The 18,188-nt window shown below is 49.6% G+C and overlaps 1 protein-coding gene across 1 annotated transcript; it reads right to left on the bottom strand.

The window, feature by feature from the left end:
• Positions 1-14,599: 14,599 nt before the first annotated feature.
• ARL4C (ADP ribosylation factor like GTPase 4C) lies at positions 14,600-17,978 on the bottom strand. Its single transcript, XM_042822549.1, has one exon. The coding sequence runs from the start codon at positions 17,960-17,962 to the stop codon at positions 17,384-17,386; it is 579 nt and encodes a 192-aa protein (XP_042678483.1). The 5' UTR covers positions 17,963-17,978; the 3' UTR covers positions 14,600-17,383.
• Positions 17,979-18,188: the final 210 nt, after the last annotated feature.

Below are 18,188 nucleotides of genomic sequence, written 5' to 3'. Positions count from 1 at the left end.
ATTTTGTGTGTATCTGTCAACAGGGGAGGGGGACATATTGAAATGGGTAATAAAGGAGATGAAAACAATCCATGCTGCTCTCTCGGTAATAACCAGCTGACATTAAGCTTAAGCCCAGCCGATTACGGTTAATAATAAATGATCATTAATTAAAGCTAAATTACAGGGGGAGGTGCAGGCTTGGCTCTTGAGCCAATTAGAGCCCTGTAATTCATAATGGACAGAATCTATCCAGACAGTGAATAAAGGCTAGCAAAGTCAACAGCAAGGCTGTGTAATGGTTAAAATGCTGCACCAATAGGGAAGAGGCCAAAAAAGGTTGAATGGGCCAGACATCTCACTTGGTCTGTATTATGCCAGCAGGATATGTTGCAGTGTGAGTGTGCGTGTGTGTGCACGTAAGGGCCCAGTGCTGAGCACAGCCTGGCTCCAGAACACTTTGGGATCAACCCCAAAAGGAGGTATGGACGAGATGGATGGAGGATGGTCTGATTATTAATTGGGTGGTCCCATGTGGGACCAGGAGTTGGACTTGATGATCCTCATGCATCCCTTCCAACTTATAGTATTCAACGGTTCTATAATTCTAGAATATTCATTCACTGTGAGCCCTTCACGGTGCCAGCTTGAGGGCAAAGGCTCTAGGAAGGTTGGTTGGATCTCCAGAAAGAGGGCAAGAGGCAACAAAGAGCAAGCAAGGTGTTGATAGCTATGTTCCGATGCATCTACTGCATCTCAGAAGGAGTTGTGGCTGAACCTTACTGACTTTTACTTTGGCATTTATACAAAGGGATAAGACAGGTTTACCTTGGGGATGTCTTCCACCCAGACTCACCATTCAGCTCCCAGTCACAGGCACACCGACTGGAGTCCAGCACAAAGCCAGGAGATGGAGCCAAGTCAAAATAGTCTTGAGGGCTCAGGAATCATAACTGTGCAAATGCGGTTTTAATCAGAGCTGAAGGCTCACACTTACACTCCTCCACTCTCCCTGGTCCACTTGGGATCCATTGTGCAGCAATGTCACCTCAGAGAGTTTGCACCACAGTGTTGTGCAGGACTCACTTTGTGCCTGAAGCAGAGAGAGATGATGACAGCTGCTTGCTTCGCTTTCAGAAGCCAAACTGAAGCTGGCACAAGCTCGGACCTGATTCTGATGTGTCATGTGTGCGAGGACGGATAGTCAGAGGAGACATTCATGCTCATTGACGTGATTGTTGGCAAGGGAGAGGCTGTTCACTGAGAGATGAGAATGTGATCCAGAAAGGGGCTGCCAGTGGAGCAGAACGTGCCACCACCTCTGGCAGTATCAGTGATGCTGATAAATCAGGGAAGACAGGGTACATTCATTGGAAGTATTAGGGATAAGCAGGTGAGTTATGGAGGCACCCAGACAGCTGCAGAGTACGTGAAGCTAAATAATTCCCATTGTAATTCAGTCTTCTGCCAAAAGTCTGTGAACCAAATCCACTGCTCAGACTCTGAGAAGGAGGTGGAAGCCCCCTCTGCTTGCATGAGTGGCACTCAGGGAACCTTGCTCACCCTCAGTTTGCTCACAGTGCTGGAATTGCTACCACTTCGTGTAACTCTGATGGATTTGGAGAGCAATAGCAACTCCAAGCAAACCAAGAGCCCCAAGGTGTTTGCACACATCAGCACAGCGACAATCAGGCGTGGATCCTCAGGACAAAATATTCCTTGTTAAACTTCCTGGTGGTACAGAGAAGACTTAGAGTACCCGACGGCCCCCAAACTGCCAACTATGAGGAAAAATAAAACATTTTGAAAGCTTGGTGTGTTTAAGGCACACTCAGACCTTCAGATGTGTCTGCCGAATTATCTTCAAATAACATGTAGCATCGGTGATGCCCTGAAAGCGTTGTTCTGGTCCAAAGAAATTCCACCCGCCTGTTTTCTGCCTATTTCTTCTGTGTCTTACCTGCACAGCAACTGATCCAGTTGTGCTAGACTAAATCAAACTGGATGTTCCCATTTAGGAATAAATACAGGTTCTGTTTCTATTTTAATGCCATGAAGAAAAAGCCTTCTTGCATTTTGGTTCGACACTGTGAGCATCCACGCAGGTAATTCGGAAAGATGCTCTAGTTCAGACTTGCATGCTGTGTAATTACCACCAGGTGCAGAGCAATCACTGTGGCACCATGGTGTGGAGCTGCAGGATGGCTGACACAGCTGAGGTGTCGGGGCTTGCTGGCCCATATAAATGCCAGCTCGTGCCAGCACTGGGTATGGGGTGGTAGGAGGCAGGGAAGAGGAGCTGGCAAAGCTTGGTTTCCTTTGCACAGCTTTGTCAGAAGCAGGCAGTTACTGACTTAGGGCAAGATTTCCTAAATTGCACTGCTCGTGTTTTCTGGGCCAGCATGTGCATGTACTTGCGTGCAGAACAGCCATGGATGGAGGGCTCCAGGTCTACAATGCAAAGCGTGCCAGTAGCTGTGGTTGTCTTAAGAAGAAGCAAGAGGGAACCTGATCCTGCAGCCAGCCAAACAGCAGTGCAATCAAAAAGAATGAGCTGAGCCTGGAAATATTTTCATCATCATTTTCCAAACAAATCTGTTTTTGCAGAGACTTGATTTTTCCCATTTTTCTGGGCTCCAGATCCGAGCGCACAGACAGCAAGAGCAATTTTTGGGGTATTCACAATGGCAGAACCTACCCCACTGTTCCCATGTTGGATCAGCACCTTTGGCACCACTCCTGATGGGAATGCCTGATGCAGCATTGAAGGCCCTGTTCTGATATGAATTTCCTTCTAACTGTAGCTTCTAAAGACTTCTGTCCAATAATAAGGTATTTCTTTCCCTTCCTCATCTCCACAGGTTATTCTGGAAAATCAATTCTCAAGATGCTGTGGCAGGAAGAATAAAAACAGCCAAACACAATAACTTCCAAGCACCTACAGTGAAGAGACAATGAAGCCCGTAGGAGGAAACAGAGGGAATCCCTATACAAAAGAAGGAAATTTGGGAAGCATGACTAATCTAAGAGAGAAAATTAGATGCTGTGTTGTTAGCAAGACAAAAGTGTCTCAAAATGTCAAGCTGATGTCTCTGTCCTGTGCAGAGTGCCAGGACGTAACACTGCAGTACTGGAACTTACTGGTGGAGCAGGATGCTGGGATCTCACAAGGTTTTCAGGGACAGGCTCTGAGAAGCCCACCATCTGAGTACTGAGCAGCATGGGGTGACATTTGAAAATGCATCTAAAATGCTAGCTTGCAAACTGCTTAAAACTGAATGCTGTCAAGCTGATTTAGAAGGATGACCCAATTTGATCTTCCAGTGCTGGAAGCTGTTGCTTTTGGCAAAAAGTGTGATGACTGAGACAGAGCTGGCTGGCTTAGGCTCCTGAGCTCTGCTGTGGGTGTCTGTTGTGCAACATGTGTGCAAGAAATGCCTCTCAGAGACAACAAAGAGCACACACCAAGAAAATATGTTTCTAATCCATTTTGACCCTTTCCATCCTGTGTTATCAGAGCTGCTCTCCTTTCCCAGGGCTCTGCCCTCAGGAATTCCTGGGGAAGGGAGATGCAGGCATTCTGCTTTGGCTGTGGCCATTAGCCACTAAGATTATGCTGGGGTACATTTTGACCTTTCAGTGAATGTGGGCTCATACTTTAGAGATGCCTTGAATACAGCACTCACAGGGTTTTGGAGAAGTGAGAGAAAAGATAAGAGAATAAGGAGGAGCTGAATACCAGATAAGGCCCAGAAAATCCCTCAATATCAGTTTTACCTAGAATAAAAGACCTGGCACCATTGCTTGAGGTATGGATGAGGAGAGACTAAAAATAAGCCACTGAGGTTTTTGTGACCCGTGTTTTTTTTCTTGTGAAATGTGAATTCCACAAATTCTTAAGAACCCCCCCTCCCCACAGCCTATGTATGACTTCACAGCTTTTAAAAGCAGGGCTTCGGAGGTTCATTGTGTATCACACTCCCGATCACAGGCCCTGGAGGACTGGTGGAGGTACGGACACCTCCCCATGGCCTTACACAGCACTGGTGACCCACTATGCTGCTACCAGCTTTGTCACTGCCAGCTCCTTCCCTTAGCACTTTTCCCATGCGCATTGCTGGTCTGAATCCATTTCACCCAAAGCTTGCTGTGATTGCCTCCGGGTTGAACTCAGTCGCTTCAACAGAGCCCTACAGCACAAGTCAACAGTCTCAGACCTGGTCACCCTGCCATACGTTGTCCTGTGACACATTCAAAGACCTCAGCAGCCCTGGGATCCATAAGGCAGGGCTGTTGCACAGTATGTGAAAACTCAAGGCAGGTCCTGACAGGCTCTGTGGCTTCAATTCAGTGATGGATGGATGAGTGCCATACCCCATGGCAGGGGTTATCTAGAGCATTTAGGTTATTCTTGGCATCCGCTTTATCTCAGTATTCAGTGCCCGGCCCCTCTGGGATCCCAGATAGTGGAAAACTGGCAGATAGTTTCACCCCCACAGCTTTGACACTTCAGTTTTTAGCCATCCTTTTCTCTTGACCAAATTGGCATACCTTGGTTAATTTCACCATATTCACCCTGAAGTGGTATAAAATGTTCACTTCTTTGGTCCCCTGGATTATCACATGCAAAGTGCTCACAGTGCTCAGGATGTTTTGTTTAACCTCTTGCAAAAGCTCAGAGGCAAAGCTCAGCGTGTTTGTGATACCCATTCCTCTCTCTTCCATTTCACACATCCTAAAGCCATTTCCCTTGAGACTGTGGAAGGCTGGTAGGCTTAAGGAGGTGCGACTCTTCAGGCTTTTACAAGTAGAAGCCCTTGTGAGTAAGGTCAGCAGCCTCAAAGGGAGATGTTATCTCTTTTCAGACAGAAAGCCTTCTGCCCCCCCGGAGATGCTTCCCAAAGGGATGGATGCCCCCTTCCCAACCAAAGGTCCTGCAGATGCACAAAGGCTGTTCGGGTCCTCATGGATTTTGCCACCGCGGTTGGAATTTTTGCTATCTGGTAAGAAGTGATTCATGCTTGGGGCCGTCTTTGTGGCAGGGGTTTTTGTAACAGCATTTTCCTAGGTATGGTAAGAACTGAGTGAGTGATGAGTTCTTCCCTCACTCAGGATATTTATAGTGGCTTTCTTTCTTCTCAGGCGAGTCACCTATTTTCGCAAAGCTTGTAGGCGCTTTGTGTCAGCAAGATTTCAACTCCTCTGCCAAAGCTAGGGGAGATCGGCCAAAGGGTTCTAAGGTTTCTTGGAGTGGGGTTGCTGGATTGGCTGTGATACCCCTTAAACCACGCTGCACAAGCCTTGCATGTTAAGAGACAAAGCTAAGAGCCATGAGTCTATATATTTCAGCCTTTATTTTTGGAGGCACCTAGGGTTGCATTTTCCATCTGTTTCTCCACAGCTGAGCTGGCTAACATTTTGTTTCTCAGTTTGCACTGGAGCTGGGTTCTCAGCATTTTTTGCTATGGAGACTGGAATCAGTAGCATCTCTTCCTGAGTACATCAGCTCTGACCATACCAGGTGGGATGAGACCCACAGCATCTGCTGTGAGTTTATTATAGCTCTGCTTGTTTACACAGAATGGATGTAGACCGGCATGTATTTAACTTTACCAAGGGCCTATTCTGGATAACCAAGTATAGTTGCCTATTTTTCTGTCACAAAAACATGCATCTGAATTCATGTTTTCACCTGGAGGGCTCAAGAAAGGGGGAGAGCAGGCCGACCTGACCAGATGAGTTGTCAAGATGTCCATCTGTCTCCCCTAAGCCACAGTTTTGTAGGCTTACACACAGAACTGGAGCTGCAGGAATGAATGCTTGCACAACGCAGATTCAAGCCTGGGGGAGGTTTCCTGTCTAAACAGGGAAAAAAAAAAAAAAAAAAAAAAGTTTAAAAAATATTTTCTATGTATTTGTAACTTTGTTTTTTTTTTCTGTGCTCTGCAATATGAAAAAGATGGTAAGGTCTTTGAATGCACTGAGTTTGTCTAGTTGGAGGTAGACAAGGCTGAGAGACAACCCTAGGTTAATGCTCCTGTGCCACCTCCCTCTGGGAAGGCTGTGTTGCACCATCCTCCAGCAGCTCTGCACACTTGTGCCCCCCTCCTTTTCCCACAACCTGATTTATTGACATTTTCTTTCCCTTTTACTTGCTTTGCTGCACCTGATTTCAGTGACCTCCAGTCCCTGCATAGCTTGCATTCCTCTGGGGAGGGGTGCAGGCTGGCAGGAAGGGCTTTCTCCTTCCCTGAGCCAGTCCAGATGAGCTCAGTGATGCTGGAAGCCAGCCCTATGCTTTCTGTGCCCCAAGTACTTGTCCTGGGAGAAGGCCAAGTTGCTGGAGGATGCAGTGGGTCTCCAGGGAGCGTGAGAGCTAATGTTGCACAGGGTAGGGAAAGACACAGTGGTTTACCTCTGCCCTAAGAAGATGCTACTGCTCCTGTCCAGCTGTTTCCTGCACACCTTGAAAACCCATCTCTCTTTGATGCTGTACCCCCTGGGGCTGGACCATGTGCTAGGAATAGGGAGAGGATATTTCTCTCCAATCAAGGCAGTTATCTTTGTTTTGATGCCTAGCCAGGCCTTCTCTTTCCTCTTCCAGCCCGTTTAGGAGCTGAAGAAGCAGAGGGGTTGCTGAATGTGGGGATCACACCGTACAAAGTGTGAGCCAAGGCTATCAGTCAGAGCCCTTTGATTTCCCACCAAAATCAGGATTCCTAAATCTACACAGCCCTCAGGCAGCAGATAACAGGGGGCTGGTGTTTGTCCTGAAGTGCTGACAGGGGTCGTGCTCATTAATGTGTATTGGCACCTATAGCCCGGGCAGAAGCCTTCTTCCACCCTTCCCAATAGGGCAGTGGCTCCTCAGAACAAGCCACATATAGCCATAGCCCTGCCCACAGCCCTGCTGTGGCTGTGGCTGAGCCAGAGAGACAGCATGGGCATTCAGTGTGGATGCTCACTCTCCAGCTCACAGGGAATGAGGCCTGCCGGGGATGGTGTCCAAGGCCCTGCCATCAAGGGAAGACCTTAGCAGTGGAATCAGGCTCACGAGCAGGGCTGTGAGAGGAGGCTGGGCTACCCCTCTGCTCCAAGCAGTGAGTTGTACCTGCTCTGGGAGGCCTTTGGCTGTTCATGGCACTGGAACCGAAGAGCCATGACCATGTGTTAAAGCTCATTGACTGAGGAATCATCCAGGCATTGCTGCTGGCTGGAGTTTGAGCTCACAGTCGTCAGACCTGAACATATCCATGAATGCTGGGGCACTTCATAGCTCACGTCAGATTACTCCTCTTTTACCAAGCTGATGTCTGATGTCGTTAAATAAAAAAAAAAAAAGAGCAGTCTGTTACCAGACCCACTTCTACGATGGATTTCCAACCAGCCTCTTACCCTCTGTTTTAAGGTCACCTGAGGGCTTAGACTCCTTTTTTCCTTGGAAAAGGAGAACAAGTTACCTGCAGCTGTGATGTCTGATTCTCCAGTATTAACTTGGCTTTTCTGGAGTTTCCTGGCTCTCCTTCCCATCCTATGGACAGCCACAGTTACTTATTATAGGCACAATCCTGTGATGCATTTCTGCATTTGGAAGCAAGGTGATTCAGAATAGGGACCAGACTTGAGCTTTGTGAGGGCTGAGATTTTGTTTTACTGTGGGTGGAAAACCCCAGCCCTCAGGGCTCTGGTCACTGCAGCCTTCCTCTATTTTCTCCACATGACTTTGCTCTCCGTACTCACGTGTGACATGAGGAAAGCTTTCACATGCAACTTCTGCAGAAATGACTGTTAAAAGGGAGAAAACCAATCCCAACAGGCAGAATTAACCTCCCAGAGATTTACAGCCTCCCACATCCTCCAGCCAGACGGCCTAATCCATGCTGACTGCAGGAACGCTTTGTGCCAGGGACCAGAAGCAACTTGCCACATCCAAAGGGATGCAGACGCTTTCAGAGTGCTGGGATGCCACTTCTCCACACAACACGTGGGCGCAGATGGACGGCTTGCAGAACAGCTAGGAGGTTCAGCGTTTCTGTAAAGATAACGCTGTGACTGCTCCAAGAGTGTGCAGGCAGAAGGGGCTTCTTTAAATGCTCGTATTTAAAAATAAAAATAGGAGGAAAAAAAAAAAAAAAGAAATAAAAACAAATCCAACAAGCCAGGCTGTTTCAAAATCCGGAGACTGGCACAAAACTCACGGGTTGCTTTCATTTAACACTAAGCACCAGCTCCTTTTCATCTGCAATCTCAGCTCCTTTCCTCTGATGTCGCAGAGAGGTGGGGCCTTTTGGGGAAAAGCTCCCCCAGGATGCAGAGCTTTTGCTTAACCACCAAATATCACCAAGTTCCAGATAGAACAACCTAGAGTGGCAGTAATGTGGATGAGCTGGAATCGCTCATAAGGGGAGGGAAGCAGCAGACTGCTGTGAAAGCAAGGGATTGCTGCACAGAACTGGGTTGGATTCATGCAGAGTCACGTCAGTTCCTCGTGGCCAAGGACATATGAATTCTCTGCACTGCCCAGAAAGCAGCACCCTGCGTCAGCACTGCGTTGTACCCGCTGTACTTCTGGGAAGTTTTTGCTCCATGAATCAACCTTCAGGGCTTTACAGGAGAGGATCTTGCTGGAGGTGTTAAAACACGAACGGAGGATGAAGCGCTTGAAACGCTGGAAATTACATCTGAAGATTTAGATTTTAGCTTACATTTAGATTACCTTAAATATTCGGATTTGAAGTTACTGGCAGCCAGGTTGTGAGATGATCCGGTCTACGTGACTGATACGCAGTGATAATTGATTGCAAACTGCATTGCTAGGCCTTTTCACTACGCGTAATTATATATCAGCACATACCCTCAAGAGATTAATTACTGCCTGATGTGCTTTTGGAGCAGAGGTAAGCTCAGGGAGGCCCACCTCTCCCTCCCCCACCCTTGTATTTTCCTAGGAAGGAGCTTTGTTTGTAATAGGGGGTGTTTGAGTCAATATTAGCAGAATACCATCTTCTGAGCATTGTGTCTGCATACAGCTGTGCAACAGGTGTGGCACACACACACACACACTCACACACACTCACACACATCCCCTGCTAGATCCTCACCTCCCTCCTGCCCATGTGCAGATACAGGGGTGGTGAGAAGGGAGAGGAGCAGGGGAGAAAGGCTGGGATGGAAACTGTCACCTTTCCCAGATTGTTTCTACCTTTGTTTTCTTTTAATAGAGCAAATTTATTGGGATAGGAGAACCATCAGACTGATTCAGACATGCCTCTATTTTGGATCACAGAATCATAGCATTGTTAGGTTTGGAAAAGACCTGTGAGATCATCTAGTCCAACCATGCTGGTGCAACAACCCTTGTGAATGGAATAAACACCTCTCAGCTCCTGTTGGCTGTCCTGCTGCCCCAAAGCAAGACCTTGCACCATCAGGTCAAAAACTGGAAAATGAGAAACCCTGGAGCATTTCAGCAGAAGCTCCACAAGCTTTGGCTAGTCAAGAGGTAGACAACAAGGGAGAGCTTTGAGGTCAGACCTTCAAGGGATGGGATTTAAATGATCTGCTGACTCCATTACAGTTTATATGTGTCCAGAGCTTGTTCATGAGCAATTAATGTGGTTGTCTTAAGCAGAGCCATGGAGAGCACAACTAAGTAATTAATAGTAATTAAAGGCACATTATCCATGAGCATGTTGTCCATGTTTATCCTGCAGAGTCCTCCACTAGTGACTGTCCTACACCTAGGGCAGAAGTCAAGGTGACCAGTGTGAGACCCTCCCCACCCTCCTTCAATCAGTTAAGACTTAACCCTTAAGAGTCTTAGTTGTTTTTGCCAGTCATCTGAGATTGCCTTAAGGGGAAATTTCAAGCAGGAGCAGTACATCAGCCTCACTCCCACCCGACCTGATCTGAGCACACCTCTGCTAAGGACAGATGTTGAGGATTTTGAGGACTGGGAGGAGAAAAAGCCTTGTGGCCTTGTGTTTTGGTCTTTTTTTGTTTTTCCAAACGATCCAATCGACAGCAAAGTTGGAACAAGGGAATTAAAAACAACGTGTGGATGAAGTGAAGAATTCATCTCCTGATATTTCATATATTAAACCTATTGAAATGGCCCTTTTTTTTCTTTCACAAGCTATGTATTTACCCTTGCTAGGACTCCTCAAAAAACATGTCAGGGCTTCTGGCTTATGCCAGCACAGTGAGTTTCTTGGAATGACTCACTGCATTTGCAAGGTTTGGGTTTGGACTGGAAGGTGGATTTCTACACTGGTTCTGGAGACTTGCCTATAGGGAAAAGCTACTCCAGGGTATGCAAGGGTGCCAGGGAATACAGATCTACGGTTAACTGGAAGTGAAAAGTATTCCCCTCAGTTAGCAATTGCATCCACAGTGGACTGCATTAAAGCAGAAAAGGAGGCTCTGCTTAGTACAAGCAGAGCAGTCCAAGGAAGGTCCCCACACAAGTCAGACTACCTGGGACAATCAGAAATTGCTGTTTGAGTTCAGCATCACCTCAGGAACTGCACTGAGGAGAACGAAAGACAAATTCCTTTCTCCTCATGCGCTCTCTCATTATTATCTACACATAAATTATTCACATTCTTTGCAAGCTGAGTCCTGTCTTGACTGAAGGAGTTCAGATCATTAGAACCCAACAATTTTCTGCATATTTCATGATAAAAGAAGCTCCATCAGGACAGGAGATGGGGAGCAGGGGGGGGTAAAGGGATAGGATTTCTTCTGCTGCAGTTTCCATTCCTGAGATTGCCATACAGAGACTCCTGGATACTCAGCCAGAAAAAGGCAATGGCATGGAAAGGATGGAAGCACGTTTGTTTTTGGACAGAGAGGAAGGAGGAGCACCATGTGGTTTGCAAGGACTTCCATTACCTTGCAAACATTTTGGATGTGGCACTGAGAGCCATGGGTTAGTGGAGGACTGGGTAGTGTCAGGTGATGGTTGGACTCGGTGACCTTGGGGGTCATTTTCAACCTAAATATTTTTGTGATTCTATGACGTTTCTCCTAGCCCCCAGGCCTTCTCCCAGGCTATCCTTTATCCAGGGCTAAGACAAATTTAGCATAAAATGAGCCAGTAAAGCTCTGTTCTTCCTGGCTAGAGCATCCTCAGAGGTTACAAACCTTCAGACCGCAGTGATAAACCTCCAGCAGAGCCCTCATTCCTCAGAGCAGCCCCTTTGGTGACCTCCCGACAGGTTTATGGCCTCATGCTCCACTGCCCCCTTCAAACACATTGTCACATCAGCATCTTCCTGTCTGCAATCAAGCTCCAGTTTTCACCCATTACATCCTAGCAATTACTACAGACACAAAGCAGACAAGCTGAAAAGAAATGCTGATGTTAAGGTTCAGTAAAACAGTTTTTCTCCTCTACCTTCTTTGCTCTAATTGAGTTTTACAGGGAGGGGGAGGGAGGAAGGGGCCCCAGATGAGTTATTTGTCCTGCACGAGGTTTTGTGGCCGTGTGGAGGTGAGTCATCATGGAAATATTTCATCCCTTTCCAGCCTGGACTTACTCTTTCCATCACACCCTTGTGATGAAAAGAAGATGGGCAGCACCTTAAGAGAGGCTGGTCTGAGAAGGAAGACAGATGGGTTCCGTGCCAGAAGCTGCAGCAACAATGGAAAGGGATGGGGTTAACCTACCCTTGCCCCATTCCTAGGCTGAGATGCTCTGAGGCTGCTGTAAATCTCACAAGAAATGCAGCAATCCCATGGCTGGGCTGAGCCCCAGGAGACAGCCCCTCCTCTCCTCTCCTCTCATCTCATCTTCCTTGTGCTGAGGTTTGCAAAGAGAACATCAGCAAGATCTCCATCTCTCTGAGACCACCAGATGCAACCTCTTGGCCGTGTGCTGGAAACAGACCTGTGCAGCTGCACTGTGAAGGTCATTTCTCCTGCAGTCATTAGCTACAGAGGCTGAATGGGGAGCAACCAGTGCACGTGACAAGAATGGTGTGAGGGTGGGTTATCATTTTTCCAGTTTTCCCCATAACCCATTGTCATCTGGGCATCGACTGTGCTCTAACAAAGTCCCCTTTCTAAGTAAGGCGATTTGTAAGGCTGGCTGGGAAATAGCACGGTCCATCCTGGGAGGACGCAGTGGGCAAGCAAACATTTTGAAGTCACAGCACTGCCATTCCTCCTCCTCCTGCCTTTGGAGATTTGAAATGGGCAGCAGAAGCTGGAGGATGGGGAAGCTGCCAAAGAGTTGAAAGGGTCCCCTTGTTAGAAGGGGTAGAGAGGGCAAGCAACAAGGGAGGGGGCTTTCCAAGAGCTGTTTAAACATTAGCCAGCCCAACAATTGCCCTGTGTTTGCATTTCCCGTTGCCGCAGTTTTTTTCACCTCTGTGCTCTCTCAAACCCACAGCAGAGCTGAACAAGCACAGATCACCCAGCCAAACACAAACTGGGAATGCTGCATGCAGTGTCACGAGCACGAGACACGGAATGGGACAGGAGCACTTGCACCAATGGGGCTGGCATAGCAGAAAAGGTTGGAGGGGGGGCTGCAGCTGCTGGGAGCAGATATGAGCTCACAAAGGGGAGTGGGGGAAATCTGGATCCCCCGGCTCCTCCAGCCCTGCAGATGTGGCCAGGGCATAGCTGGTATAGCACTGTGCTGGCAACGGGAGCCTCTGTGCCATCCTCTCTGACACATAGCACTTGGAGCTGACCCCTGTCCCTGCAGTTGCAGGGCAGCCACAGCTCTAAAATGGGTTATTAACTGTCCTCTTGCAGTCATAACTCGGACTGTATGGCTGAAGGGTTTCAGAGAGCCACTGCTCACTAAGTCAGTGTGGCATGGAGATGCTGAGGCTGAATGGAGGCACTGAAGTAGCCCTGCCACGTGCAAGCAGGAATAACTGCAGCAATCTCCCACTGAACCTAGCACCATTCAAACCCTTTTTCTGATGTATCAGAGCTAATCCTGTGAATTCAGCATCTTTAAGATGGAGATCTAAGCATGCCAACACCATTCTGTAGCCTTAGGAGTATGAAAAATGCTAGCAACCCTCTTATACGTGTGAAAAAGAGGTCTGGGGCATCTGAAAGAATGTGACCAGGATTAGGAGTCCCAGATCTCATCACAAACATCCTGAAGCAGTCTGCAAGCAGGATGACACTCTTCTGTGAAGTGCTTTGTGTCCTGCAGACCTGACTCACACCAGCAACTTCTGCTCCTCAGAAAAAAAGTGCACGTGATTTGAGGGTAATTCTCATTGAAGATGAATGAGAACAAGCAAACACAACAATTTGTAGCCTATTTTAAAGAGATAGTCATCCACATGCTGCCCAAATCTTGAGCAAAAGCACCTGGTGCTGTGCAAAGAAATAGCTCTCTGCATTGCATTGTGCTTCAGGGATTCTGTGCTCTAGGAATTACTTTAACCAAGATGATCCCTTTAAAGATACTTGCTTGGGAGCAAATCCCATTTGAAATAAAGCAGAGGGATTTAGCTTAACAAAGCAAATTGGGGAGAGAGGATCTGTTCAGTCAGAAGGCAGGGCACAGGCAGAACTACAGAAGAGGGGCTGCAGGGCTCTTGGGAGCTTGTGTTTAAGCAAAGCCTCAAAGATGCAATATCCTTTGCAGTTTCTTGCACTTCAAATGGTAAAAGGCTGCAGGTCTCTCTTACCTGCTTAGTGCTGGCAGAGATCTGGCGCAGCTGGTGTTGTACATGGTTTTCTTCATGCAGGGATATCATCCCTTGCACTGCCTGGTGTTCCGGGCTCTACACACCATGAGAGTCCCAACACGTTGGGCTGGGGTCCCCAGCTCAGCACTGCTCAGTTTACCTGAGCTCAGGGAGATGATGTGGCAGCATAAATCACAGCCAGCTCCAGAGCACAGCGAGGTCAGATTGCTCCTTGTGAAACAGTTTCATGACAGCTGGCCCAAACATACCAATACCCTGCTGGTAAAAGCACTCTCCAACCAGAAGTAGCTGTGGCTTGCAGGAGGATGTCTGCCCTTGCAGCTCAAGGCACAAGGAGCTTTGCTGGCAAGAGGACGCAACCCCCTGCTTGCAGCCCTGAGGACAGGTCTGATGGCACAGTAACACGCAAAGTCACAGCCTCTCCAAACCTCCAGCTTCCTGGCTGTTGCCCAGTCTGTGCCACCAGACACCACACACGCTGGAAGCCACGTGGGCAGCAGAGATGAGCCCAGAGCAAACCTCTCCAAGTGCTCCGAGCCCGATCAAATTGAACTGCCACCAGTTTGACTCGTTTTCTCACCAGATGCAACGTCATCATTAAAAACCGAAAATTTAAAAAATCAGTTACCACCCGCTCTAGCCTTCACCTCTGAAATGTCACCCAAGTTTCCTGTGTCAGCAGCCACCCGGGAGCAGCAGCATCCTGTCCTGGTGCTTTAACCCCTACAGGCCCGGCTCTGCCACTGCATTGCACATCACTTAGAAAAGCTTCGGCCACATCCATCAAACGTCACAGCCAGGGAAGGCAGCAGCCACATGCACAGGGAAGCAACTGTAAAACACAGCACTAGTAAAGAGAAAGAAGCAGAGGAACACGTTTTGTTTTGGGTTTTTTTTTTTTGTTTGTTTGTTTGTTTGTTTTTTTTTTTATCAGGCCCTTTCACTGTATAAATAATTTATTTCAGTTCACAGCATTATGTCTGCATTTTTTAGAAAAAGAGGAAAGACAGGAAGGACAGAGACTGGTGGTCAGCGGCAGGGCTGAGACGTGGGCAGTGGGATTTCAGACACTGTTGGGAACACGGCAAGGTACCCCCACGAAACCACAGCGGTACCCCAAAACGTCTGCTAAAAAAAAAAAAAAGGGTCATTCCAACGTATTCAGAGACGACAAAACCCGGCAAAAGGCTCAGAGCAACAACACAGGCAATTTCCTTCAACTGTCATTTTGTTGAAGCACCTCTTCCAGCCCACCTTAGGCGACGCTCATTGTCATTCAGCACACAGTTGTGAAACGTTAGGGTAATGCCACAGAAGCCATTAGCAACTAATTGGAGAAGTGATTTTAATTATTGCAGAAAGCAGAACTGGTGGGAATGGCACCATGACAGCGTCCCACCTGAGCTTTCAGGTCTTGAGCCTTGAGGCAGGTAAGGTGAGCACATGCCTAAAGCCCAGCTGGAAGGCAGATGCTTCTCAATGGGGTTGCTGAGCAGAGAGCGGTCCCTGGGAAGGACCGAGCTCAGCAGACACACACCTCATAACTTCAATGCTGGTGTCTGCAGAACCAAGACCCACCTCTCGCCAGCGAGGAGGCAAAGCACACAGCTAACACCTGCACTTGCTCTGTTTCAAACCTGCTCGCTTTTGAGACGGTGGGAAAAAGGAGTTCTTTACTTCACCAATGAAGGTTAAAGCGTTTGGCTTCCGTGGCATCGAAAAATAAATACTGTTTTCTCTCCCAGCACCAAGTACCAAAGTATTCGGGGTGAAGACTGAGCAAAGCAAACCTAAGGAAGCAGGAACAGAGCCTCCTGAAGGGATGGGACCAGCCCACTCGCTCAACGCACAAGTCAGGACTCGTAGGGACTCAAACCCTGCAAAAGAAGGGCCACGCTGCCCGGCTGCAGCGTTTGCTTTTCCAACGAAACGCTGCGAAAGGTACCGTGCTCATTCGCTCGTGGCTGCAACGGGAGAATCAACTCCCTGAAACCCGAGGGCATTTTTTCTTTGTCTGCTCGGTGGTTTCCTTGGCTGCTTTGGGGAGGGTTTTCTAACAGTAAAACCACTGCAGAATCCTGCCCAACTGCGGCTTGAAATTCAGCACGTTCGGCCCTGAGGGCTGCCTGGGCCTCCCCCATTCTTTCAGTGGGAAGCGCGGGAAGCGGGGCCCCTGCCTTTGTCCTGCAGGGCGACGGTTCCAGGCTGGAGCGCTCCCACCCTGCTACCAAACCTCCACCTGCAGAAGGAAACCACGGGGCCTGCCCCTGCCCCGAGCACTCAGCCCTCCAGGAAACCAGGAACGAACCTGCTGGCAACTGGGGGCTCTCTGCTTTCAGTGGGTTTAAATCTTGATAAAAAAATAACCTCCCTTCTGCCCCATGCTTCCCACCCCCCTCTCCCAACTCTTTACATTTTCCCGGCGCTGCCGAGTCCCTTTTCCTGCTGGATTTTGCAACCTTCTGGCAGGACTGGGCAAGCTTTGCCCATTGCACCGCGCAGTGCTGGCACCTGCCCGTCCTGCCTTCTGCTGCCACAGACCCCCCGCCCCAACCTTCCCCCCGACTCGCAGAGCAGCACGGTGATCAATCCACGCGGTGGTGTACAAAGCTTTTGTTTTTTTTTTTTTTTTCCTTTTTCAAAGTAATCCGTATTTTGGATCACCCCGATCGGAGCAGATTAGCACCTTGGAGCATGCCTTTGCCTGGGCACGATAAAGACCTCCTGTGGCTTTGCTGCAGGAGATGCCACAACCAAGCTTTAGAAAACGGGGGCTCCTGGACCCCGTGCCGCTTCCCCCCTCCCTCCTCCTTTTTCTTTTCTTTTTTTTAAGCAAACAGCTTAAAGCTCAGCACCAGTCACCAGCTGATATGCACCTCCAGCTGCTCCGGCATTGCATGAAAGCTGTCTGTCCTTCCTAAAACACCAGCCTGCAGAGGGGCTGTGTTGTCCTTTTGGAGGGGTATTTGTCCTCTTGGCCAGGTTCTGTCCCCTTAGCCAGGCTCTGTCCTTCTTTTTGTCCTTCTGGCCACATTCTGCCCCCTTCAGAGGGTTTCGTCCCCTTCGCAGGGTTCTGTCCCCATGCTGGGGTTCTGTCCCGGCGGTCACGTTTCATCCCTCGGTCGTCTCCCCCACACTGTGCTGCTCCAAGCCTCCGTTGGCTGACCTTGCACAGCTGTAGCCTCACCTTTGGCCTCTCAAATGCACTTGCACAGGGTCCTGCCCTGTTCACCCCTAGGTTTGCCCCCCAGCAGCAGTCAGACCCCCAGGCACGGAGGAGAGCTGGGGGGCTGCCCCAGCTCCGTGGGCTCTCGGCCGCCCGCGGCGTCTCGCCCCGCTCAGAGCATCTCCAGCCCGGCCATGGGGCTCAGGGGTTTGGGAGCAGTGCCCTACCCCTGCTCCATGCTGCCCTATGGCCGGGGATAGGGCGGCGGGCAAAGGGGAGAGCAGGAGGAGGAGATCCTGCAGTCAGGATCTGGGCTTGGCTTGCAGGAGTGGCATTGTTATCACCGCTATTGTAGTCGTTTCAATCGGAAAGGGACAAAAAAATAAAAAAATTAAAAAAAACCACACACTCACACCGGAATAAAAAGGGGAAGAAAAAAAAACAACAACAAAAAAAAAACCCCCATCAACCAACAAAAAAAGGATCGCTTTGGTTCTCTCTCCTCCTCTGTTCCTTTGTTTGCTCTCCCAGCCGTCCGCACATCTGCGGGCTTCTACCGCTTCTTCTTCTGCTTAAGGGACTTCCTCCGCTTGAGGATCATCTCGTAGAGCTTGTCCATGCCCTCGGTCAGCCCCTCGCCGATGATGGCGCAGGCCGGCTGGATGTGGTAGGTGGTGGAAGGGGTCAGCTCGTGCAGCGCCAGCTGCTTCTCGATCTCGGCCACGGGCAGCGACTTGGGCAGGTCCTGCTTGTTGGCGATGACCAGCAGCGGCGTGCCTTGGTTCTCGGCGAACTTGGTCACCTTGTGCAGCTCCGTCTTGGCTTCTTCCAGCCGGTCCACGTCCACCGAGTCCACCACGTAGATGATGCCGTCGGTGCAGCGGCTGTAGGACTTCCAGAGCGGGCGCAGCTTCTCCTGGCCGCCCACGTCCCAGAAGTGGCAGCTGATGCCCTTGGCCGTGCCGTTGCTCAGCCGGATCTTCTCCGTGTTGAAGCCGATGGTGGGCACGGTGTTGACGAACTCGTTGAACTTCAGCCGGTAAAGCACCGTGGTCTTCCCGGCCGAGTCCAGGCCCAGCATGACGATGTGCAGGGACTGAAAGGCGGAGATGTTGGAGGAGATGTTCCCCATGGCCGCCCCCGGCTCCGCCGCCCTCACAGCCCCGCACCCATCCCCGCGCCGGCCCGGCCCGCCTCGGCTCGGTTCGTCCCGGCTCGGCCCCTGACGGAGCGGCGGGCAGCGACGCTCCCACGCCGCACCGGGGCTCGGGGACTGCCGGCCGCCCCGCCCGGGAGGAGGGACCGCGCCGCCGCCGCCGCCACTTCCCTCCTCCTCCTCCTCCTCCTTCCCGCCTTCC

The sequence above is a fragment of the Centrocercus urophasianus genome, unplaced genomic scaffold (assembly GCF_019232065.1).
Source record: "Centrocercus urophasianus isolate 14NV4802_14NV808 unplaced genomic scaffold, USGS_Curo_1.0 seq_20, whole genome shotgun sequence".
Taxonomy (NCBI): Eukaryota; Metazoa; Chordata; class Aves; order Galliformes; family Phasianidae; genus Centrocercus; species Centrocercus urophasianus.
This window is presented reverse-complemented; position numbering and strand designations above follow the sequence as displayed.

What these genes read in the sequence shown, in the direction of transcription:
- ARL4C (XM_042822549.1), bottom strand. Translation starts at nt 17,962, where the DNA reads ATGGGGAACATCTCCTCCAACATCTCCGCCTTTCAGTCCCTGCACATC.